The sequence below is a fragment of the Nyctibius grandis genome, chromosome 27 (genome assembly GCF_013368605.1).
Source record: "Nyctibius grandis isolate bNycGra1 chromosome 27, bNycGra1.pri, whole genome shotgun sequence".
Classification (NCBI taxonomy): Eukaryota; Metazoa; Chordata; class Aves; order Nyctibiiformes; family Nyctibiidae; genus Nyctibius; species Nyctibius grandis.
The window spans coordinates 5,223,899-5,247,617 of record NC_090684.1 but is presented as its reverse complement, the minus strand read 5'-3'; the positions used below and the strand labels follow the sequence as shown (position 1 = coordinate 5,247,617).

General features: G+C 65.2%; 2 protein-coding genes across 3 annotated transcripts in view; one reads left to right on the top strand and one right to left on the bottom strand.

Annotated features, from left to right (window-relative positions):
- Positions 1-10,217, top strand: part of CELSR2 (cadherin EGF LAG seven-pass G-type receptor 2) — an 18,401-nt gene extending 8,184 nt beyond the window's left edge. Inside the window, exons 6-23 of the mRNA XM_068419536.1 lie at positions 1,299-1,402; positions 1,985-2,024; positions 2,121-2,197; positions 2,418-2,477; positions 2,549-2,612; positions 2,850-2,953; positions 3,579-3,683; positions 4,813-4,854; positions 4,951-5,026; positions 6,059-6,112; positions 6,193-6,254; positions 6,480-6,526; positions 6,619-6,800; positions 7,608-7,735; positions 7,822-7,924; positions 8,645-8,702; positions 8,941-9,014; positions 10,038-10,217. Of these exons, the coding sequence (XP_068275637.1) occupies positions 1,299-1,402; positions 1,985-2,024; positions 2,121-2,197; positions 2,418-2,477; positions 2,549-2,612; positions 2,850-2,953; positions 3,579-3,683; positions 4,813-4,854; positions 4,951-5,026; positions 6,059-6,112; positions 6,193-6,254; positions 6,480-6,526; positions 6,619-6,800; positions 7,608-7,735; positions 7,822-7,924; positions 8,645-8,702; positions 8,941-9,014; positions 10,038-10,217 (1,560 nt within the window). The remainder of the gene's footprint in view (positions 1-1,298; positions 1,403-1,984; positions 2,025-2,120; positions 2,198-2,417; positions 2,478-2,548; positions 2,613-2,849; positions 2,954-3,578; positions 3,684-4,812; positions 4,855-4,950; positions 5,027-6,058; positions 6,113-6,192; positions 6,255-6,479; positions 6,527-6,618; positions 6,801-7,607; positions 7,736-7,821; positions 7,925-8,644; positions 8,703-8,940; positions 9,015-10,037) is intronic.
- A 520-nt stretch (positions 10,218-10,737) lies between these two features.
- SORT1 (sortilin 1) lies at positions 10,738-22,421 on the bottom strand. 2 transcript variants are annotated; one of them, XM_068419412.1, is made up of 20 exons: positions 22,288-22,421; positions 20,790-20,849; positions 20,469-20,542; positions 20,233-20,335; positions 19,968-20,132; positions 19,409-19,482; positions 19,239-19,288; positions 18,940-19,070; positions 18,681-18,825; positions 16,956-17,111; positions 15,993-16,099; positions 15,656-15,758; positions 15,403-15,571; positions 15,134-15,324; positions 14,419-14,608; positions 14,185-14,301; positions 13,159-13,267; positions 12,299-12,405; positions 11,903-12,026; positions 10,738-11,801 (listed from the first exon to the last, which is right to left on the bottom strand). In XM_068419412.1, the coding sequence occupies exons 3-20, from the start codon at positions 20,498-20,500 to the stop codon at positions 11,787-11,789; spliced, it is 2,088 nt and encodes a 695-aa protein (XP_068275513.1). In that variant the 5' UTR covers positions 20,501-20,542; positions 20,790-20,849; positions 22,288-22,421; the 3' UTR covers positions 10,738-11,786. The 2 variants fall into 2 exon arrangements, with proteins under 2 accessions (XP_068275513.1, XP_068275515.1); XM_068419414.1 differs by having other exon boundaries at positions 18,940-19,067; positions 22,288-22,411.
- Between the last annotated feature and the right edge of the window lie 1,298 nt (positions 22,422-23,719).

The following is a 23,719-nucleotide window of genomic DNA, read 5'->3' as shown; positions in this document are numbered from 1 at the left end:
TCCAATGTTGGCCAACCAGCATGTTGGGGTGTTGGGGTGCTGACCAATGGGCAAGTTGGGATGTTGGCCAACTGGCCAATCAGCATGTTGGGGTGCCGACTAGCTGGCCAATCATCAGCATGTGGAGGTGATGGCCAATCAGCATGTGGGAGTGGCAACCAGGCAGCCAATGAGCATGTTGGGGTGTTGGCCAACTGGCCAATCAACATGTTAGATGTTGGCCAATCAGCATGTCGGGGTGATGGTCAGGTGGCCAATCAGCATGTCCGATATTGGCCAACCAGCATGTTGGTGTGTTGGGGTGCTGACCAATGGGCACGTTGGGGTGCTGGCCAGCCAGCCAATCAGCATGTCAGATGTTGGCCAATCAGCATGTCGGGGTGTTGGGGTGCTGACCAATGGGCACGTTGGGGTGTTGGCCAACTGGCCAATCAGCATGTTGGGGTGCCGGCTAGCTGGCCAGTCATCAGCATGTGGAGGTGATGGCCAATCAGCATGTGGGAGTGGCAACCAGGCGGCCAATGAGCATGTTGGGGTGTTGGGGTGCTGGCCAATCAGCATGTTGGGGTGCCAAAAAACCCAGTTGGCCAATGACCAATGAGCAATCAGCTTGCTGGGGGCAGCAGCCAGCCAATCCGCATGTCGGGGTGCTGGCCAGCCAGCCAATCAGCATCCTGGGGTGCTGGCCAATCAGCATCTTGGGGTACAGCCAGCCAGCCAATCAGCACGCTGGGAAGCTGGGGAGCGTGTTGGGGTGCCGGACAGCCGGCCAATCAGCCGTAGACGTGCAGCCAGCCAGCCAATCAGCGCTCTGCCATCACCAGGGAGGGGACACTTGGGGACACCCGGAGACACCCCGGCCCCCCCCCCGCTCCCTCCCACCCCCCGCCCCCCCCGTAATTAACGGCCGCTTAATTGAGGGGCTCCGGGCTGGGCAGGACGCGGTGCCACCCCCGCGCCCGATGACAAAGGGGCACCTGGTCCCGCCGGGGGTGGCACCGCGTGTCCCCTCCCGCCCCCGTGTCACCTCGTGTCCCACATGTCCCCGCTGTCCCCATCCCTCTCTCCAACCCTCCTCCGCTCTTCTTCCTCCATCCCGTCCCCACGTCCCTGTGTCCCCATGTCCCTGTGTCCCCATCCCCACGTCCCCGTGTGTGTCCCCACGTCCCTGTGTCCCCATGTCCCTGTGTCCCCATCCCCACGTCCCCATGTGTGTCCCCACGTCCCTGTGTCCCCATGCCCATGTCCCCCCGCTGTCCCCATGTCCCCTCGCTGTCCCCATGTCCCCTGTCCCCCAGTTCGGCCGCACCGAGGTCATCGACAACACCCTGAACCCCGACTTTCTGCACAAGTTCGTCCTCGACTATTTCTTCGAGGAGAGGCAGAACCTCCGCTTCGACCTGTGAGTGTCCCCAACTGTCCCCAGTGTCCCCAACTGTCCCCACGCTGTCTCCTCGCTGTCCGCGGTGTCCCCTCGCTGTCCCCACACTGTCCCCATGCTGTCCCCAATATCCCCATGCTGCCCCAGTGTCCCCACACTGTCCCCTCGCTGTCCCTTCACTGTCCCCACACAGTCCCCAGTGTCCCCACACTGTCCCCACACAGTCCTCATGCTGTCCCCAATATCCCCATGCTGCCCCTGTGTCCCCACACTGTCCCCACACTGTCCCCATGCTGTCCCCAGTGTCCCCTCGCTGTCCCCTCGCTGTCCCCTCGCTGTCCCCACACTGTCCCCACACTGTCCCCACGCTGTCCCTTCACTGTCCCCACACAGTCCCCAGCGCCCCACCACAGCCCCCTCCGCTGTGACCCCGCCTGTTCCCTGGGGACACCAGCCGGGTGCTGTCACCTGTCCCCATCCCAGCCGTGTCCTTGTCACTATCCCATCCCTCTCCCTCTTCTGTCCCCATCCCTGTCCCCATCCCTGTCCCCAAGGCCACCCCGTCCCCGCCACCTCAGCCACGTTGTCCCCATCTGTCCCCAGGTACGACGTGGACTCCAAGAGCCCCGACCTCTCCAAGCACGTAAGCGCGGGGTCCTCACCCCCCCCTCGGCCCCCCGCCACCGCGGCCTTGGGGACACGCCTGGGGACAGCCCCCGGTGACACGGTGGCTCCGCAGGATTTCCTGGGCCAGGCCTTCTGCACCCTGGGCGAGATCGTGGGCTCGGCCGGCGGCCGCCTGGAGAAGCCCCTCACGTGAGCCCCCCCCACCCTCCCCGTGCCTCAGTTTCCCCCTGAGGGGGGGGTGGCCCTGCCAGCCCGCTGTCCCCATGTCCCCACACCCTGTCCCCAGCGCTCCGGGATGGAGCCCTGACCCCGGTGCCCCTCACCCTGCCTCAGTTTCCCCACGGTGGGGGGTCTCGTTGGGTTTTTTGGGGGCGGGGGGTCCCCTCTGTCACCACACGTGTCCCAGCAGGATGGGGACAGTCACCACACACACCTGGGGCAGGAGACCCGCTCCGGCTGTCACCAAAGGGTGAGTTTTGGGGTGCTCAGCCCCGGGGCGGGGACACACACCCCTGGGTCACCGTGTCACCCCCCCCCCAGCGGTGTCCCCAGTAAGAAGTGTGGCACCATCATCCTCGTCGCCGAAGAGCTGGACAGCTGCCGGGTGAGCAGGGGAGGGGACAGCTTGGGGACACGCTGGGGACACCCCAGTGTCATACTGGGGGGGCAACTGGGCAACTGAGACCCCCACCTTGGCTACCCCCCCCCCGCTCCTTCCTCCCTCTGCCCTGTCCCCATGGGTCCTGCTGCCGCCACCCAGGGTGTCCCCCCGGGGGGGTGGGGGGTGAAGGGTGGGTGACCCCCCCCCCCCGCCGTGTCCCTGTCCCTGTCCCTGTCCCAGGACGTGGCCACGCTGCAGTTCTGCGCCAACAAGCTGGACAAGAAGGATTTCTTCGGCAAATCCGACCCCTTCCTCGTCTTCTACCGCAGCAACGAGGACAGGACGTGAGTGACACCCCTAAAACCTCAGTGATACCCCCAAAATCCAGTGACACCCCAAAAAATTCAGTGAAACACCCAAAAAATTCAGTGACACCCCCAAGAACTCAGTGACACCCCCCAAAAATTTCAGTGACACCCCAAAAATATTTAGTGACACCCCCAAAACTGCAGTGACACCCTAAAAACTCAGTGACACCCCAAAAACCTCAGTGAAACACCCCAAAAAACTCAGTGATGTCCCCAAAAATGTAGTGACACCCCCAAAACCTCAGTGACACCCAAAAAAAATTCAGTGACACCCCAAAAACCGCAGTGACACCCCCAAACCCCTCAGTGACACCCCCCTAAAACTCAGTGACACCCAAAAAAAATTCAGTGACACCCTAAAAACCTCAGTGACACCCCCCCAAAATTCAGTGACACCCCAAAAGAGCAGTGACACCCCCTCCTCATGACGGGGGGGGACACACGGGCCACCTCCGCCACCTCCGCTGTCCCCATGGCGCTGGACTGGCATAGGGAGGGGGGTCCCTAAAAGTCTCCATTGAGGTGCTGGGTTGGGGGGGGGGTGTCACCAGGGGGTGACCCCGTTGTCCCCCCCCCTTTTTTGTGTCCCCCCCCCCCCAAGCTTCACCATCTGCCACAAGACGGAGGCGGTGCGGAACACGCTGCACCCGGTGTGGGCGCCCTTCGCCCTCCCCGTGCGTGCCCTCTGCAACGGGGACCACGACCGGTGAGTGCAGGGGGGGTCCTCTGGGGGGGCCGCTCTGCACCCTCATCCCATAGTCTCTATGGTCCCTCCTCTAACACCCAAGTCCTCCCTCCCAGCGTTCCCACGCTGCCGTGCCTCAGTTTACCCATCTGGGCAATGGGTTTCATTGCCAGCGCAGAGGTGGCCTCCGGGGGGTCCTCCAGGGGCTGGTGGGAGCGGCCGCTCTGCATCCTCATCCCATAGTCTCTGTGGTCCCTCCTCTAACACCCAAGTCACCAGGGTGGGGGGGGTCCTCCAGGGGTGGCCGCTCTGCACCCTCATCCCGTAGTCTCTATGGTCCTTCCTCTAACGCCCAAGTCACTGGGGAGGGGGGGGGTCCTCCAGGGGGTGGCCGCTCTGCACCCTCATCCCACAGTCTCTATGGTCCCTCCTCTAACACCCAGGTCCTCCCTCCCAGCGTCCCCACGCTGCCGTGCCTCAGTTTACACATCTGGGCAATGGGTTTCGTTGCCAGCGCAGAGGTGGCCTCTGAGGGGTCCTCCAGGGGCAGGCAGGGGCGGCCGCTCTGCACCCTCATCCCGTAGCCTCTATGGTCCCTCCTCTAACACCCAAGTCACTGGGGAGGGGGGTCCTCCGGGGGGGGGTGCTCTGCACCCTCATCCCGTAGTCTCCATGGTCCTTCCTCTAACACCCAAGTCACCGGGGGGGGTCCTCCAGGGGGTCCTCCAGGGGGGGCCGCTCTGCACCCTCATCCCATAGTCTCTATGGTCCCTCCTCTAACACCCAGGTCCTCTCTCCCAGCGTCCCCACGCTGCCGTGCCTCAGTTTACCCATCTGGGCAATGGGTTTCATCGCCATCACAGAGGTGGCCTCGGGGGTTGTGTGTGTGTGTCCCCCCCCCAACCCAGCGTCACCGGCGGCGTGGCCTTGGCCCCGTGTCGCACGTTGCTGTGACAACGGTGGATAAAAATATCCCACCGAGGAGGAGGAGATGGCTCTGCGGAGGCGTCAGGACGAACCCCCGGGGAAGGGGTGCAGTGGCGTGGCCCCCCAGGGTGGGGGTGCCGTGGGGTGGCCCCCCAGGGTGGGGGTGCGGGGTTTTGGGGGTGCCGGGGGTGACTGTGACCTCCCCCCACCCTTTGCCTTGCAGAGCCATCAAGGTGGAGGTGTACGACTGGGACCGCGATGGCAGGTGAGGCGGGGGTGGGGGGTGGCGGCCCAGGGGGTCCCCCCCACCCACCCACCCACCCCTGACCCTGCACCCCGGGTGACGGTGACCCCCCCGCAGCCACGACTTCATCGGGGAGTTCAGCACCAGCTACCGGGAGCTGGCGCGGGGACAGAGCCAGTTCAACGTCTACGAGGTGGGGACGGGGGTCCACAGGGGGTGGTGGGGTGGGTGGGGGGGTCCAGCTGCACCCATGGGTGCTACGGTCCCCATGCTGCACCCTGGGGCACTATGGTGCCTCAGGTCCCCATGCTGCACCCCTGGGTGTCATTATCCTCCTGCTGCACCCCTGGGTGTCGTGGTTCCTATGCTGCACCCCTGGGTGTTACATACCCCAGGGTGCTCCTGCTGCACCCATGGGTGCTACAGTCCCTGTGCTGCACCCCTGGGCGTTACATACCCCAGGGTGCTCCCGCTGCACCCATGGGTGCTACAGTCCCTGTGCTGCACCCTGGGGCACTACAGTCCCTTGGGTGCCCATGCTGCACCCCTGGGTGTCATGGCCCTCATGGTGCACCCTTGGGTGTTACCATCCCCAGGGTGCCTGAGCTGCACCCCTGGGTGTCATGATGCCCAGGGTGGCCATGGCTGCACCCCTGGGTGTCATGGTCCTCAGGCTCTCCATGCTGCACCCCTGGGTGTTACATACCCCAGGGTGCTCCTGCTGCACCCATGGGTGTCATCATCCTCCCGCTGCACCCCTGGGTTCCAAGACTCCCAGGGTCCCTATGCCATACCCCTGGGTGTCACGGTCCCCATGCTACACCCCTGGGTGTTACCATCCCCAGGGTGCCTGAACTGCACCCCGGGGTGTCATGATGCCCAGGGTCCCCATGGCTGCACCCTGGGGTGTCACGGTCCTCATGCTGCACCCCTGGGCATTACATACCCCAGGGTGCTCCTGCTGCACCCATGGGTGCTACAGTCCCCATGCTGCTCCCCTGGGCATCATAGTCCCTGGGGTCCCCATGCTGCGCCCCTGGGTGTCATGGTCCTCAGGCTCTCCATGCTGCACCCATGGGTGTCATCATCCTCCCGCTGCACCCCTGGGTGTCATGACACCCAGGATCCTCGTGCTGCACCCATGGGTGCCACAGCCCCCTGCACTGCACCCCAGGTCCCCAGGGTGCCCCCCTGCACCCCGGGATGCCACAGCTCCCCCCCCCAGGTGGTGAACCCCAGGAAGAAGCTGAAGAAGAAGAAGTACCTGAACTCGGGGACGGTGAGGAGGGGGGGGGCAGGAAGGGGACACGGGGGGGGTGCAGCCGCTGTCCCCCCCCGCTCACCCCTTGTCCCCGGCAGGTGACACTGCTGTCCTTCGCCGTGGAGGCCGAGCACACCTTCCTGGACTACATCCGGGGCGGGTGAGCGAGGGGACGTGCCTCAGTTTCCCCATCTGCATCCCAGGGGCTGGATTGGTCCTGAGCAGGGTGTCCCCAGCACCCTTGGGTGGGGGGGTTTCATCCAGTCTGTGGGTGCTCCCCCAGTCTGTGCAGAGGGAGGGGGTGGGGAGGGGGGGGTCCATACCCATGGGCCACATCCTGCACCCCCCCCCAGCTCCCTCAAACCACTCCTCCCCCCCTTTCCAGGACCCAAATCAACTTCACGGTGGCCATCGACTTCACCGCGTCCAATGGTGGGTCCTTAACGATGCCGGAGCTCATTAAATCCCTAATTAGGGGGGTCGGCCAGGCCCGGCTGAGCCCCCTCCGTGTCCCCCCCACCCAGGGAACCCCTCGCAGTCCACCTCGCTGCACTACCTGAGCCCCTACCAGCCCAACGCCTACGCCCTGGCGCTGCGGGCGGTGGGCGAGATCATCCAGGACTACGACAGCGACAAGATGTTCCCGGCGCTGGGCTTCGGCGCCAAGATCCCCCCCGACGGCCGCGTGTCCCACGAGTTCCCGCTGGTGAGGAGCTCTGTCCCCAGAGGAGGGGTGACACGATAGTGGTGTCCCCAGGGCTCAGTGCTGGGGTTGATGCTGTTCAATCTCTTTATAGATGATCTAGACGTAGGGATGGAGGGCACCCTAAATGTGTAGATGGCCCCAAGCTGGGTGGGAGTGTCGATCTGCTGGAGGGTAGGAAGGGTCTGCAGAGGCGTCTGGATAGGCTGGATCGATAGGCTGAGACCAATGGCGTGAGGTTCAACAAGAACAAGTGCCGGGTCTTACACTTGGGCCACATCAACCTCATGCACTTCAAGAAAGATGTTGAGGTGTTGGAGCGAGTCCAGAGGAGGGCGACCAAGCTGGTGAAGGGTCTGGAGGGTCTGACCTACGAGGAACGGCTGAGGGAGCTGGGGGTGTTTAGCCTGGAGAAGAGGAGGCTCAGAGGTGACCTTAGTGCAGTCTACAACTACCTGAAGGGAGGTTGTAGCGCAGTGGGAGTCGGCCTCTTCTCCCAGGCAAAGCGATAGGACAAGAGGACACAGCCTCAAGCTTGGCCAGGGGAGGTTCAGGTTGGACATTAGGAAGCATTTCTTCTCAGCAAGGGTCATTAGACACTGGAAGGGGCTGCCCAGGGAGGTGGTGGAGTCACCATCTCTGGAGGGGTTTAAGAAAAGCCTGGACATGGCACTTAGTGCCCTGGTCTAGTTGCCATGGTGGTGTCAGGGCAACGGTTGGACTTGATGATCCCAGAGGGCTCTTCCAACCTCATTGATTCTGTGACACGGTTGGGGACATGGTGACCCCAGGTGCCCCTTTGTCCCGCAGAACGGCGACGCAGCCAACCCGGCGTGCAGCGGCATCGAGGGTGTCCTCGAGGCCTACCACCGCAGCCTGCGCAGCGTCCAGCTCTACGGACCCACCAACTTCGCCCCCGTTGTCAACCATGTTGCGCGGTAAGAGGGTGCCAGCACCCACCCTGGGCTGGGGGGGGTGTGAGCCCACCCCAGTGTCACTCACGGGGTGCCCCCCCCACCCCCAGCTCGGCGGCAGCGGTGCTGGACGGGTCCCAGTACTTCGTGCTCCTCATCATCACCGACGGCGTCATCTCGGACATGGCACAGACCAAGGAGGCCATCGTCAACGTGAGGCCTGCGGGGTGCCCCCGGGTGGGCTTTGGGGTGCTCTGAGCCATGGGGGGGTGCAACACCCAGCTGGGTGTGTGGGGTGCTGTGAGCTGTGTGGGTGCAACAACCCCCAGGGTGCCCCGAGATGGGTGCAGGGACCAGACAGGGATGGGGGGGGGACCCCAAGATGTTGGGGTGCAAGGGCCAGACGGGGTTTTGGGTGCCCCTGATGGGGTGCTGCAAGCCATGTGGGTGCAACGACCAGCCTGGGGTGCCCCAAGATGGGTGCAGTGACCATCCAGGGATGGGGGAAGACCCCAAGAGATTGGGGTGCAAGGACCAGCCGGGGCTTGGGGTGCCCCTGACGGGGTGCAACAACCCACTGGGTGCCCCAATATGAGCACAGTGACCAACCAGGGATGGGGGGGACCCCAAGATGTTGGGGTGCAAGGACCAGCCAGGGCTTGGGGTGCCCCTGATGGGGTGCAACAACCCACTGGGTGCCCCAGGATGGGTGCAGGAAGCAGCTGGGGCTGGGGCGGGGGCCCCGAGATGTTGGGGTGCAAGGACCAGCCAGGGTTTGGGGTGCCCCTGATGGGGGGCCAGAGGGGCCCCATCACTGGGGTGCCCATCCCTGGGGTGGGTGGGAAGGTGCTGGGACCCTCAGGGGCCTGGGGGGGGGTCAGGGTGGGGGGGGCTGCGTTCAGCCCCATTAAATTTGGGGTGTCCCCCCCCCAGGCTGCCACACTCCCCATGTCCATCATCATCGTCGGGGTCGGCCAGGCCGAGTTTGATGGTAAGGCTGGGCCTAAACTGGGGGGGGGACACACACCCCCACTGCTGGGGGTGGTCCTTGTGCCCCCATCCCACCCCCCGTGTCACTGGGGGGGGGGGTCAGGGGGGGTCACAGCTGCTTTTGGGGTACATGGGGTCACTGCTCACAGCCAGGGCGTGGGGGGCTGCGGGGTTTGGGGGTGGGGGGGGTCCCACCTTGGGGTGTGAGGGGGTCATGGGTGCTGCTGACCCCCCCCCAGCCATGGTGGAGCTGGATGGGGACGACGTCCGCGTGTCCTCGCGTGGGAGGGTGGCCGAGCGCGACATCGTGCAGGTACCGACCCCCCCCGGGGGACTGGGGACCTCCCCCCGCCCCGGGTATGGGGGGGTGTCCTGGGCACCCCCAGATCAGCCCTGACACTGCTGGGGGGCAGGGACTGGGCACAGCGTGGAGGGGTGGTGGGATGGACTGGGGGGGGGGGGGCAGTGGGATGTGGGGGGGCACTGGGAAATGGGGGGTGTGGGGGGACATTGGGACGTGGTGGGGGGTGTGCTGGGATATGGGGGGGGCTGCACTGGGATAATGGGGCTGCACTGGGGCTGGATGGGGGGGTGCACTGGGATGAGGTGGGGGGGTGGGATTTGGGGATATGGGGGGGGACAGCGGGGATGGGGGGGCACTGGGATGGGGGGGTGTAGAGAGGGACACACGGGGATGTGGGGGGACATGGGGGGGACACAGGGACATGGGGGCACATAGGGGGGATGTGGGGACACACGGGGACGTGGGGGCACACGGGGACATGGGGGCACATGGGGGGGACGTGGGGGCACATGGGGGGACGTGGGGACACATGGGGGGGACATGGGGGCACATGGGGACGTGGGGACACATGAGAGGACATGGGGGCATATGGGGAGACGTGGGGACACATGGGGACATGGGGGGGACATGGGGGCACATGGGGGGATGTGGGGGGGACATGGGGGCACATGGGGGGACATGGGGGCACATGGGGACATGGGGGGGACATGGGGGCACATGGGGGGATGTGGGGGCACATGGGGGGACATGGGGGCACATGGGGACATGGGGGGGACATGGGGGCACATGGGGGGATGTGGGGACACACGGGGACGTGGGGGCACATGGGGGGATATGGGGGGGACATGGGGGCACATGGAGGGACATGGGGACACATGGGGGAGACATGGGGGCACACGGGGACGTGGGGGCACATGGGGGGGACGTGGGGACACACGGGGACATGGGGCACACGAAGCCATTCTGGCCATGGGGGCCCAGCCCCCGGGGTCCCCCCAAGTCCCCCTTGTCCCCCCCGTGTCCCCCCCCCAGTTCGTCCCCCTCCGGGCGTACGGGGGCGCGGGGGGGCTCAGCATGGCCCGCCTGGCCAAGGACGTCCTGGCCGAGATCCCCGACCAGCTCCTCTCCTACATGAAGGCCCGGGGCATCAAACCCCCCCCCGCGCCCCCCAGCCCTGACCCCCCCGGGCCCCCCCGGCCCCCCCAGCCCTGAGGGCACCCAACTGCCACCCATGGCCCCACCCCAGCCCCCCCCTCCTTCCTTAAGGGATCAAAGGCAGCAGGACATGGAGGGGGGGGGTCCCCAATCCCCTAAATCACCTTTTTGGTGTCCCTGGGGGGGGGTGTTTGGTGCCCCCCCCCCCCCGCCATGTCCAGTCACAGCTCGTCCCCATCCCAGTATACCCAGTGTACCCTGGACAAGGGCTGGGGGCCATATCCTGCCCCCCCAAAACGGAGCAGGGGGTCCCCAGCCCCCCCCCAAATCCCCCCCCCCATCCTCCAGCAGCTCCCGGGGGGGTCCCGGGTCCTTTTATGTGTCCCCCCCCATTATTTTTCTGTCCCCCCCCATCCCCTTGTGCCCCCCCGCCACGTGGGTTTGTATCAAATTGCCTTAAATCAGAATAAATTATAGTGTTTTTAATTACCCCCCCCCAAATCCCCTCCAGTATCACCCCTACAAGGGGTGACCCCCCCATATTTATGCCCCCCCCATTTACGTGCCCCCCCCCCCCCCAGAGCAGAGCCCCCAGGGTCCCCGTCGCGGTTTTATTTCTAAATCACCCCAAATATTGCAAATATACAGAAAAAAATCCCAGTACAAAGCGCCCCCCCACCCCACCCCCCCTTATTTACAGGCTGGGGGGTGCCCCCCCCCAAAACACAGGCCCTGGGGGGGGGTTGGGGGGGGGGCACAGGGTTATGGCTTTAGTTCGGGGGGGGGGGTCACACTCTTTGTCCCCAGGCGGGTCCCCGAGGGGGGGGACACGCTGAAGCACATGCAAAGGGGGCTGGGGACCCCCCCCCCCCCCCCCAAAAAATTCTGCCGTGCTGGGGGGGGGGCAACGGGCTTTGAAGAGCCCCTGGGGTGAGAGCAGAAGCTGTGTGTCACGATAGCGTGGGCATATCGCGATAGTCGGGGAGGGGGCTGCACCCACCTGTCCTGCTGCACCCCACGCCCCAGCTGGGGGGGGTCAGGGAAAGCCCCCCCCCAGTAAAGGGGGGTCACATAAAGCCCCCCCCACCCCAGTAAAGGGTCACATAAAGCCCCCCACATCCCAGTAAGGGGGGGGGTGTCACATGAAGCCCCCCCCAGTAAAGGGGGGGGGGGGTCACATGAAGCCCCCCCCACCCCAGCTGGGGGGGGGCAGTTATGGGGTGCAGCCCCCCCCAAATTTCCAGTGTAAGGAGACTCTCACAGTGCTGGGACCAGAACCCTGCTGGGGAAGGGTGGGGGGGGCTGCCAGCTATTGGGAGGGGGGGCTGAGAGCAGCCCCCCCCCCATCCTGCCGGCTTTGGGGTGGGGGCCCCCCCCAAGCCCCAGCCCCTCGTTAAGAAGCTTCAAGCTTTAATCCATTATTGCTGCGGCCGAGGCCAGTCGGGGGGGGAGGGAACACAGGGACTGGGGGGGGCCATGGGGACCCTCCTCAAGGTGGCCCCTGCCTGCACGGGGGGGCCCTGCCTGCTGGGGGGGGCCCTGCCTGCGTGGGGGGGTCCTGCCTGCGTGGGGGGTCCCTGCCTGCTCGGCGCAGGGCGCGGCAGCATCGCGGTGTCCCCGGTGTCGCTACTCCAGGAGGTCCTGGGGAGAGATGGCACCGTCACCCCAGGGTGGCCCCCCCATTGTGGGGGGGGGGGGGGAAGGTCCCCTGTGGGGGGTCACCGGCCCCCCCCCGCGCTCACCTCGTCCGAGTCATCGTGGTAGCCATCGCGGTAGCCGCCCTTGCCCGGGTCCAGCGTGTCAGGGCCCTCGGTGCCGTTGGCCTCGGCGTGCTGCCGCAGGACGGAGTAACGGTGCACCAGGAACCTGGCGGGGGGGGACACGGGTGACACCCCCACCCTGGGGACACCCCCCTGCCCTGGGGACACCCCCCCGCCCTGGGGACACCCCCCCACCCTGCACCCACGGAGCCCCGTGAGGGGTGGGCAGCACCGGGGTGGGTGGGTGCTCCCCAGCCCCTCCAGCGCCGATTTTGGGGTGGGGGGTGGTAGATTTTGGGGTGGGGGGTGGTAGATTTTGGGGTGGGGGGTGTAGATTTTGGGGTGCTGGGTGGGGGGGGGCAGCACCCAGCTCCTCACCTGCCCCCGCAGACGTATTTCTTGACGAGGAAAACGCCGGCGCCGGCGGCGCCGAGCAGCACGGCCACGACGGCCACGGCGACGGGGGTGGAACTGGGGGGTGCCACCTGCGGGGAGAGCGGGGAGCACCCAGAGGTGGGGTGGGGTGACAATGGCGCCCCCAAACCACAACCAGCACCCCAAAAACAGCACCCCCACCCACAACCAGCACCCAAAGCACCACCAGCACCCCACAAGCATCCCAAAACCACAACCAGCACCCAGACCCCCAGCCAGCACCCAGACCCCCAACCAGCACCCCCACCCACAACCATCACCCAAACCACAACCAGCACTAAACCCACAACCAGCACCCCACAAGCACCCCAAAACCTGCAACCAGCACACCAAAAACAGCACCCAAACCCACAACCGTCACCCCAAACCACACCCAGCACCCAAACCCCCACCAGCACCCCCCAACCAGCACCCCCAAACCACACCCAGCACCCAAACCCCCACCAGCACCCCACAACCAGCTCCCCCAAACCACACCCAGCACCCAAACCCCCACCAGCACCCCAAAACCTGCAACCAGCACCCCAAAACCAGCACCCAGACCCCCAACCAGCACCCAAACCACAGCCAGCACCCAAACCCCAACCAGCCCCCCCAAACCCCCACCACCACCCCACTTTCTCCCAGGGGACAAAGCCACGAGGTCCCCGCAGCACCCGGTCAGGGTCGGGGCAGGGACTCGGGCAGGACAATCCCGCCCGTCGTTAATTAACCGTCCCCGCAGGCGCAGGACGGAGGTGGCCCGGTGACCAGAAGTGGCCCGATGCCACCCCGCGCCCCGGCCTGCTGTCACCGTCACCCACCCGCGGGCCGGGGTTCAGCAGGTCGCTGGTGCATTTCTTCTTCATGTCCGTCTCCTCCCGCCCCGGGCTCTCCCCGCCGGCACATTTGTCCCCGGGGATTTTCCGATACCTGCGGGGTGACAACGAGGAGGTGACAGCGGGGACCCCGCAGCTCCTGGACCCCCTGCCCAGGCACCACCACCCCAAAGCAGCACCCCAAACCCACAACCAGCACCCAAACCCCCACCAGCACCCCACAACCATCACCCCCAAACCCACAACCATCACCCAAACCCACAACCAGCCCCCACAAACCACAACCAGCCCCCACAAACCACAACCAGCACCCCAAAGCACAACCAGTCCCTAAACCCACAACCAGCACCCAAACCACGAGCACTCAAACCACAACCATCACCCCAAACCACAACCAGCACCCAAACCCCCCCCAGCACCCCACAACCATCACCCCCAAACCCACAACCATCACCTAAACCACAACCAGCACCCAAACCACAACCAGCACGCCCAAACCCCCACCAGCACCCCACAACCAGTCCCTAAACCCACAACCAGCACCCAAACCACAACCACAACCAGCACCCAAACCCACAACCAGCACCCCACAAGCACCCTAAAACCACAAGCAGCACCCCCAAACCCACAGCCATCACCCCCAAACCACAACCAGCACTAAACTCACAACCAGCACCCAAACCCCCACCAGCACCCCAGAAACATCACAACCAGCACCCCAAAACCAGCACCCACAAGGACCCCAAACCCACAACTATCACCCTAAACCACAACCAGCACCCAAACCCCCACCAGCACCCCACAAAATCACAGCCAGCACCCAAACCTACAACCAGCACCCCAAAACCTGCAACCAGCACCCTAAAAACAGCACCCCAAACCCACAACCAGCACCCTAAACCACAACCAGCCCCCCCCAGACTCCCAGGACGTGTCCCCGCTGGGTGCAGAGTGTCCCCCAAGGATTTGGGGTGGGGGGGTCCATCCTCTTCCTCGCCCCCCCGGCCGTACCCGCTGGTTTTGAGCAGCTCCCGCTCGCCGTAGAGGCAGAACTCCAGGTCGTGGCCCTTGAGCTCGGGCTGCTCCACGCACACGGACTGGTTCTCGGGGCGGTAGTAACCGAAATCGCTGCGGGACGGAGAGAGAAGAGGGTGAGGAGACCCCGCGGGGGGGGTGACACCCCAAACCAGGGCCCCCGGGGTGACACGGGGGCCGGAACAGGGAGACGTGAGGATGGGAAGCCACCAGAGAAAGTCCTGCAGGGTGCAGGGGCAGACGGACGGCTGCTTGGTCACGGCGTAGGCCCGGCCGTTGTGGCACACCGAGGACTTGCGGAGCCGCCGGTATTGCTCCTTGTAGCCCAGTATGCAGCCGTCACTGGGGTCACTGGGATCGCTGGAGTGCGCCAGCCAGATGGTGTAGTCCTTGTCCTCGCCTGCGAGGGGACGGGGCTCAGCGCCGCAGCCACGGGGGGGACGCCGGGGGGGTGGCAGGGCCACGGCATGAGCCACGGGGAGGGTGCGGAGACCACGGCGGGTCACCCGTCACCCTGTCCCCGCGGTGGGGACACGGGGCCACGCTCCTGGGAGGGACCGTGCTAATGCCACCCGCACCCAGGGCTGGCGGCAGGAGTGTCCCCCAGCCCACCCCTCATTGTCCCCAGCCCAGCCCCAGTTGTCCCCAGCCCCAGTTGTCCCCAGTCCTGGCAGTCCCCACCTCCAGCTGTCCCCAGTCCAGTCCTGGTTGTTCCCAGCCCCGGTTGTCCCCAGCCCTGGTTGTCCCCAGACTTCATTGTCCCCAGCCCCGGTTGTCCCCAGTCCAGCCCTGGCTGTCCCCAACCCTTGTTGTCACCAGCCCTGGTTGTCACCAGCTCCAGCTGTCCCCACCCCAGCTCTGGTTGTCCCCAGTCCGGCCCCAGCTGTCCCCAGCCCCAGCTGTCCCCAGCCCCGGTGGCTCTCACAGGTCCTGCTGAGCAGCTGGCTGAAGTCGATGGTGTAGGACACCCACTTGCGGGCCAGGAAGGTGACCCTGAAGCCCCACACGCTGACGGTCATGGAGCGGGCGCCCGGCTCCGAGGCCAGCCCCGTGAAGAAGATGGGCTCCTGGGCGAAGGCGTAGCGGTGCCAGCACTGCCCCTCATCCGTGGAGAACCTGCCCACGGGGGGGGTGGCCATCAGCACCCACTGGGGCTGGGACCCCCCCCCAGCACCCACCACCCCCGGGCGTTACTGGAGGACGTTGACGGGCTGGCTGGTGTGCTGGATGGCGACCAGGAGCGCGCCCGAGTCCAGGATGGCGTAATGGTGCGGCCCCTCCAGCATCCGCGCCCACGTGTAGCCCCCGTCGTCCGAGATGTAGACGTCGGGGCTCATCACCGAGATGGCCCCCCCGACGCTCCCTGGGGGGGACACACGATGAGTTGGGGACAAGGGACAGGCACCAAGAGAAGCTCCTCTGTCCCCCCCGCCGCCCGCCGCGGTACCGTGGGCGATGACGATGCCGACGGCGTTGGGCTCGGAGAGAGGAGCCATGGGGACGTTGAGCTTCTGGGAGATGCTGTAGGACGCGTGGATGTGGAGGCTGCACTGCAGGCGCGAGGGGACGGCCCGGCCAGGCGCCGGCGGGGGGCAACGTCACCCGTTAACGGCCGGTGGGTGCTGGGGGAGCACCCCCAGGACCACCCCATGGGGTGACCCCCAGCCACACGCTCAGCATCGCTGAGGATGGATTCACGTGCCCTCCAGCACCACAAGGGTGGTGCCAGGGGAATGGCGTGGGAACCCCTCTGTGGGGTGGGGGTGGCTTGGGGATGGACCCACCTCGTCCCTGCTCCGGGCCGTGGAGTCGCACGTGGTGTTTTTGGGCTGCCGCAGCGGCACCCACTGCCCACCGCGGTCAAACGTGATGACGGACTGGATGGAGTTGTCTGGGGGGAGGGAGAGGGATCAGGATCAATCCCAGAGTGGTTGGGGTGGGAAGGGACCTCTGGAGATCATCCAGCCCAACCCCTGCCAGAGCAGGGTCACCCAGAGCACCCATCCAGGTGGGTTTGAATATCTCCAGAGAAGGAGACTCCCTCCTCCCTGGGCAGCCTTGACCCATCGCTGGGCACCACTGAGAAGAGTCTGGCCCCATCCCCTTGACACCCGCCCCTGAGGTATCTGTGAGCATTGATAAGATCCCCCTCAGTCTGCTCTTCTCCAGCTGAACAGCCCCAGCTCCCTCAGCCTCTCCTTGTAGCAGAGATGCTCCAGCCCTCTGACCATCTCCGTACCCCTCCGCTGGACTCTCTCCAGTAGCTCCTGGTCTGTCTTGAACTGGGGGGCCCAGAACTGAACCCAGTTACTCCAGGCGTGGCCTCAACAGGGCCGTGTAGAGGGGGAGGAGAACCTCCCTCGACCTGCTGCCCACACTCTTCCTCACGCACCCCAGGACACCACTGGCCTTCCTGGCCCCAAGGGCACATGGTTGGCTCATGGGGAACTTGGTGTCCACCAGAACTCCCAGGACCTTCTCCACAGAGCTGCTTCCCAGCAGGTCACCCCCAGCCTGTACTGGTGCATGGGGTTATTCTGCCCTGGGTGCAGGACCCTACACTTGCCCTGGTTGAACTTCATGAGGTTCCTCTCCCCCAGCTCTCCAGCCTGGCCAGGTCCTGCTGAATGGCTCCCGCACTCCCTTCACGCTCCCCTCCAGCCCCCCCCAAGCACCCAGAGCCCATCCCTGGGGAGGCACAACCCCAGTTCTGGGGTGAGGGGACACACGGCGACGCGGCCGCCCACCTTCGGAGAGGACACTGGTGATGTAGATGCCCCGCAGCGAGGTGACGTTGGTGAAGTCGGTCTCGCCGCCGGTGGTTGTGTAGAGGTGCCGCTCCAAGGACTTGGAGTAAACGAGGCCGCGGTCGTCGGAGGTGTAGATGGTGCCGAAGCCCGTGTCTGCAAGAGGGACACAGGGGACAGCAGTGATGGGGGGGACTAGCAGACTGGCATCAGCACCAGCGAACCTGGGGTGTCTCAGGAAGAGGAGAAACCCTTGTGGGGGTGGGAGAGAAGCACAGAATAGGTTGGAAGAGACCTCATGGAGTCCAACCTTTGACCCAACGCCACCCTGTCAACTAGACCAGGGCACTAAGTGCCATGTCCAGGCTTTTCTTAAACCCCTCCAGAGATGGTGACTCCACCACCTCCCTGGGCAGCCCCTTCCAATGGCTAATGACCCTTGCTGAGAAGAAATGCTTCCTAATGTCCAACCTGAACCTCCCCTGGCAAAGCTTGATGCTGTGTCCTCTTGTCCTATCACTAGTTGCCCTTCGGGGTTGGACAAATGGCCACGATCCAGCTCAAAGATCCTTTGAAAGCCTTCTGGGTTGCCCCAGGGCTTCTCTCATCAACCTCATCACTGCCAACCTGGACAACCAGCAATGGTAATAATCCGAGGGTTGAATTAGTCCAGGGGGCCTCCTGGTAACATCCCTCACCCGGGCCCCAGGGAGGCATCAGACCTCCTGTGAGATGGGGCTGGTCGGTGTACGGGGCCCTCAGTTCCCCTCAGAATAGAGTCATAGAATCACATGGGTTCTAGATAGAACCACACCTCTAGTGGTTCTATGGTTTGGGTTGGGAGGGACCTTAAAGCCCATCCAGTTCCAACCCCCTGCCATGGGCAGGGACACCTTCCACCAGACCAGGTTGCTCCCAGCCCCATCCAACCTGGCCTTGAACACTGCCAGGGAGGGGGCAGCCACAGCTTCTCTGGGCAACCTGGGCCAGGCTCTCACCACCCTCACAGCAAAGAATTTCTTCCTCACATCTCATCTCAATCTCCCCTCTTGCAGTTTAAAACCGTTCCCCCTCGTCCTGTCACTCCATGCCCCTGTCAAAAGCCCCTCTCCCGCTTTCCTGTAGCCCCTTCAGGTACTGGAAGGTGCTAGAAGGTCTCCCCGGAGCCTTCTCTTCTCCAGGCTGACCAGCCCCAGCTCTCTCAGCCTGTCTCCAGAGCAGAGGGGCTCCAGCCCTCTGAGCATCTCCGTGGCCTCCTCTGGACTCATCCCAGTTGCCACCACCCCCGTTGCAGTCCCCCACTCCCATCACCCTCCTCTCTCTAACACCCCCAGTTCTGATCCATCTGGTTGACCGACTTATTCCAGGCAAGCCCTGACATGGACCTTCATCTCCACCATCATCTCCTGACCCTCGTGTCCCAGAGCCTCACACCTATTCCGTAAGGGCACTTGGGAAGGTGAGGGGACCCGGGGGGGGAATGTCCAGGTCCAAGCAGGGACCTGTTTCCACAGGACATAAAGTGACATAAAATGGACCCAGCGCCATCACGGTCCCTACACACCACCACCAGGAGCGAGCAGCCTGCTAATTAGCGACACCTTAATGAGACAAATCTTTCCTCCAAGGCCACAGCTGCTTCGCTGACTGCAGAGAGGCTCCCATTTGTCCCCAAGCCCCCGTGTCCCTGTCCCCCCACCACACCCCAGCCAGGTCCCAACTCACCGCCCGGCTCGTCAACGTGCATGAAGACCAAATCATCGTTAGCGGCCAGGATGGAGTAGAACTGCTCGTGGCCAACGGAGGGGAGCTGGGCCATGTTCCACGTGTCACCTTCGTCCAGGGAGACGTGGATGCGCCTCGTGGTACCCTGGGGAACCGAAAGTGTCATCATCCTCCATCACCCTTCATCATCCTCCATCATCCTCGCAGAGGGGAGAGCTGCAAGGAGGGAAGAGGGAGGAGGGGGACAAGGGACAAGGACCTTCTCGGTCATAACGGAGGCGAAAAGGAACCGTCCCCCCAAGCCGAAGGAATAAATCTTGGTGCCGATGACCTTGAAGGCCTTGCCGAAGTCGGAGGTTTTCTTTAGCTCCAGTAACCCCAGATCAGCTTCTTAAGAAGAAAGGCAGGTGGATTAACGAGCACGGGGCCGGCACCGCCGTCGTTAGCCGTCCCCAGAGCCGCGTCCCCACTCCGATGGCCCACTCCTGGGTAACTCCCAGTTGAAAAGCTCCCCCGAGAGCTGGGGACCCCGGAGACGTGACATCAAGACGTACTTACTGCAGGAGCTGTTCAAGTAGGTGGTGAAGAAAATGGTGTCGTTCGCACCCCTGGGGGAAAGAAAAGGGGGGGACACACCACCAGTGGGACACGGTGGCCCTCGGGCTACAATCGCTTGCCACCCCCCCAAATTATCCTTTCCCCCCCCAAAAAAAGTGGGGGCCACTCACCACTTGGCCAAGCAAACGGCTTTATGGATCTCCTCCCAGTTCTCCCCAAAATCCCTGGAGACCCAGAGGCCGTTCTGGAAGAGCCGAGAGGTTGGTTACGATCAACCCCCCCAACCCAACACCCTCCCCCCAGCTCTGGGGCTGCAAAACCCCTGTCCCCAACCATGCCACCCCCCAAATCCCACAGCCACGTCTGTCCACCAGACACAGGGATGGACACGTGGCCATGATCCGGCCTGAAGCACCACCAAGACCCTTCGGGGTTGGACACGTGGCCACGATCTGCCTTGAAGCACCACCAAGACCCTTTGGGGTTGGACACATGGCCATGAACTGGCTTGAAGCACCACCAAGACCCTTTGGGGTTGGACACGTGGCCATGAACTGGCTTGAAGCACCACCAAGACCCTTTGGGGTTGGACACGTGGCCATGAACTGGCTTGAAGCACCACCAAGACCCTTTGGGGTTGGACACGGGGCCACGATCCGGCTTGAAGCACCACCAAGACCCTTCGTGGTCCCCAGGTGGGGTCTCATCCTGGCTCTCCCGGGTCCTCACCTTGGTGCTGAGGGCCAAGAGGCAGTCGGAGTTGCGGGGGTGGTACGTGATCTGCACCAAGGGGTGGAAGGGCAGATCCGTCTGGATGAAATTCTTGGCGAAATCGGACGAGCGGAAGATCCTGCCGCCGCGGCTGCCACCGGAGACGTCACCTGTGAGGATGACCTGGGGACGGGGAAGGCAAAGGGGGGGCTCAGCCGTGCCGGGAGCACCAAAACAAAGCCCACCATGAGCCCAGGGGTGGGGGGCTGTGGGGGGCCCCGACCTTTCCGGAGTTCTCCGGGCCGATGGCGATGCCGAACTCGGTGCGGATGAAGGTGTTTTTGATGAGGCCCGTGATGTCCTTGAAGGTTTTCCCGTAGTCCTCGCTGGAGGGGAGGAACCGGCGCGACCGTGAGCCAGCGCGGGGGCTCGGGGAGGGGTGGTGGTGGCCCCACCGGGGGTGGTGGCCCCGGTGTGTCACCCGTGGGGTGCCGTGGGGCTGGGGTGGGGGGGGTTCACCTGCGGTAGAGCTTGGACTGCCCGAAGCTCATGATGACCAGCGGCACGTGGAACGTCGTCAGGACGAGGATGATCTGGGCAGGGACATGGGGACAGGCAGGGTGACACCCCGAGCTCCAAGGCCCCCCCCCCCCCTTGTGTCCCTGTCCCCCTCCCAGGAGAAGGGCTGTCCCCTCCCCAGACCCCCCCTCCCTCCATCCCACCCCCAGATCAGTCCCAGCTTCAGGTGCCACCAGCCTTGGCGACACGAGGGGTCACTGCTGTCCCCCCCCGAGGGACCCAGGGTCACTTTGGGGGTGCACCCCCCCCCCCAGCACTCACCCCGGTGCTGTCGCCCACCCAGGACAGTGACACGGAGCCATTGAGGTCATCGAAGACGCACTGCGAGGGGACAGACACCAAAAGGACAGTCACAGGGAGGGGGGACAACGACCACCGGACCCCCCCAGCAGGGCCACGGCGCCCCACGGCCACCCCCTCCCAGGGGACACCGGCGTCCCGGCGCCTCCCCCTGCCACCCACCCAGGAGGGTGACACTAACGTGTCCCCACGGCACACGGGGCGCGGGAGGGTCCCCTCTGCGCCACGCAGCCCCTGGTGACCCCCCCCAGCCCACTGAGACACGGGAAAAGGCTCCGGAAGGCACTGGGAAAGGGGCCAGAGACCCCCTCGGTGGCACTGGGGGACACTGGTTTGGACTGGAGCGGCTGGATGGGAGCGGGCAGCGGGGTGGGGGTGGTTGGGGACACGCGTGGGGGTCTGGGGACACGTGTGGGGGGTCTGGGGACACGCGTGGGGGTGTCCTTACAGGGGAAAAAAAAGGGAAAAAGGGAAAAAAAAATGTAAACTGGTGCGGGACCAGTCCAGGACTGGTCAAACTGGGCTGGCAAAGCCACCGCCACCGAGCGGCAACCGGCCGGGCCGGCAGAGCGGGCGCAGCCGGTGGATCCCGGCACGGACCCGGTGCCAGCCCCGGGGTTAAGGTTCAACCCGCAGCCACCGGTGGCTGTCCGTCTGTCTGTCCGTCTGTCCTTCCGCCCTGTCCCCGCATCCGTCTGTCCATCCGCGGGGTTTGGGGGGGGTGTCTGCTCCCCGCCGGGGGGGTTGAGGGTGGCAGGGGGTGCGGTGCCACCCGCCCGCTGTCTGTCTGTCTGTCCGTCCCTGCTCGCGGAGCCCATCCGGCTGCGGCAGGTGCCACCGCTGGCACACACAGGGCAGTGTCCGTCTGTCCGTCCGTCTGTCTCTTAGGGGAATGTCTGTCCGTCCGCCCCAGTTGGCACAGGGAGGGCAGGGTCTGTCTGTCTGTCTGTCCCAGGGGATGCAGGGAGGGGGATGTCTGTCTGTCCGTCCATTCCAGGAGATATAGGGGGTGATGTTTGTCCGTCTGTCTGTCCCAGGAGATGTAGGTGGGGGGGGGTGATGACTGTCTGTCTGTCCATCCCAGGGAGTGTGGGGAGGGGAATGTCTGTCTGTCTGTCTGTCCGTTCGCCCCAGGAAATACAGGGTCTGTCTGTCTGTCTGTCTGCCCCAGGGGGTGTAGGGGGGGGATGTCTGTCTGTCCGTCCGTCCAGCCCACAGGGCAGCGGGGCGGGGGTGTCTGTCCCCCTGCCCGGGCCGGGGCTCAGTGGAGGGTCCCCGATCCGCGCCCCCCCGGTAGCTCCTGGCGGGGGGGGGGGTCCCCGCTCCCCGCCCCGGCGCTGTCGGTCTGTCCGTCGGTCCCCGCTCCCCGCCCCGCCGCTGTCGGTCTGTCCGTCGGTCGGTCGCTCCCCGCTCCCCGCCCCGCCGCTGTCGGTCCGTCCGGCCCCGCCGCCGCCCTCACCTGGTGCGTGTTGTTGCCGAGGGCGGCCGGGACGCCGCGTAACCCGCCGCAGGCCTCGCCTCCCGCCACCGCCGCCGGCCCCCCGCGGGGGTCCCGGTGCCGCTCCCGGTGCCGGTCGCGCAGCCCCAGCGCCGCCCCCGCCGCCCCCAGCGCCAGCGCCAGCCCCAGCGCCGCCCCGCGCGGCCCCATCGCCGCTCCGGGCCCCGCCGCCGCCGCCGCCGCCCCACGCCCGGGCCCGCCGCCGACCCGCCCCCCGCGCCGCCATTGGCTCCCGCCGCCCCGCGCCACGCCTCCGCGCCGCGCCCCCCCGTTGTGGTTGGCTGCGAGAGATGTCGCTCTCTCCCAAGACGCGCCTCCTCGGCGGCCGGCCCCGCCCCGCGCCCTCTGGTTGGTCCATCCCTTTGTCAATCATCGCTCTCCTCCTCCTGTGATTGGCCGACAGCGCTTGCACGATGGGTGCGAGCCCGCCCTCTCTCCTGCGACCCCCAGGCTCTAATCTACCTAGCGACAACCTTCTGATTGGCGGCGCGGCCAAGGGGGGAGCGGAACGATTTTCTGATTGGCCGCAGCGCAGGCCGGGGCGCGCCAAGCCCCCCGCCCGCCCATGGACAAGGTGCAGCCGCCCACGTGTGCGGGACCCCCGGCCCGAGCGGGGCACGAAGCCCCCGGGAAAGGGGGGTCTCGGGGGGCCACCGGGGCAAGTGCGAGGCCTGGGTAGGCTGAGGCTGGTTGTGGGGCTCAGCGCCTGGCTCTGGGGGTGCACAGCTGGCAGGGGAGGGGGCACAGGGGACAGCAGCGCGTGTCCCCCCCACCCCGGGGCAGGCTCCCCCGGTGTCCCTGGGGCTGGTGAGTGGTTTGGTGCCCGGTGACGGTTACACCCTGGCATGGTGGCCATATTGCACAAGCGGGCTGGAGCACGGCCCTGCCCTCTCCGGGGAGCGTTGGCGCAATACGTGCCCCCGGCGAGGGGAGGGCTCCGCACCCCCAGCGCCACCAAGGTCCCCCCCAGCTCAGGGGGGTGGGCGAGAAGGGGACCGGGTGCTCCGACCCCTGGCACTTGGTGTCTTCAGCTTTGAAGGCCCTTCTCCTTTCTCCTTGGCAAAAAGGGCATTTTCATTTTACTGCTGTGTCATCCTTCTCATTTTTTTTTTCTCCCTCTCCCCTGAAAAAAAAACCAAACAATCTACAAGTTCGACACGTGAAAGGCACAAGGAAACACACCTCTGGGACACGCTGCCTGGGTGGCATCGCCCAGCTCACCGCAGGACGCAAGCAAAGGGGCAGGAGATGAGCACGCAGGGCTCGGGTACCCTCACCCCCCTCTGGAAGCAGCTGAGGCATCAGATAAGGAGCACAAAGCCTCAATGTTCACTTCCAGAGGAGCCGCTCTCATGTGATGCCACCACCAACGAACCATGTGATGAGGGGCAGG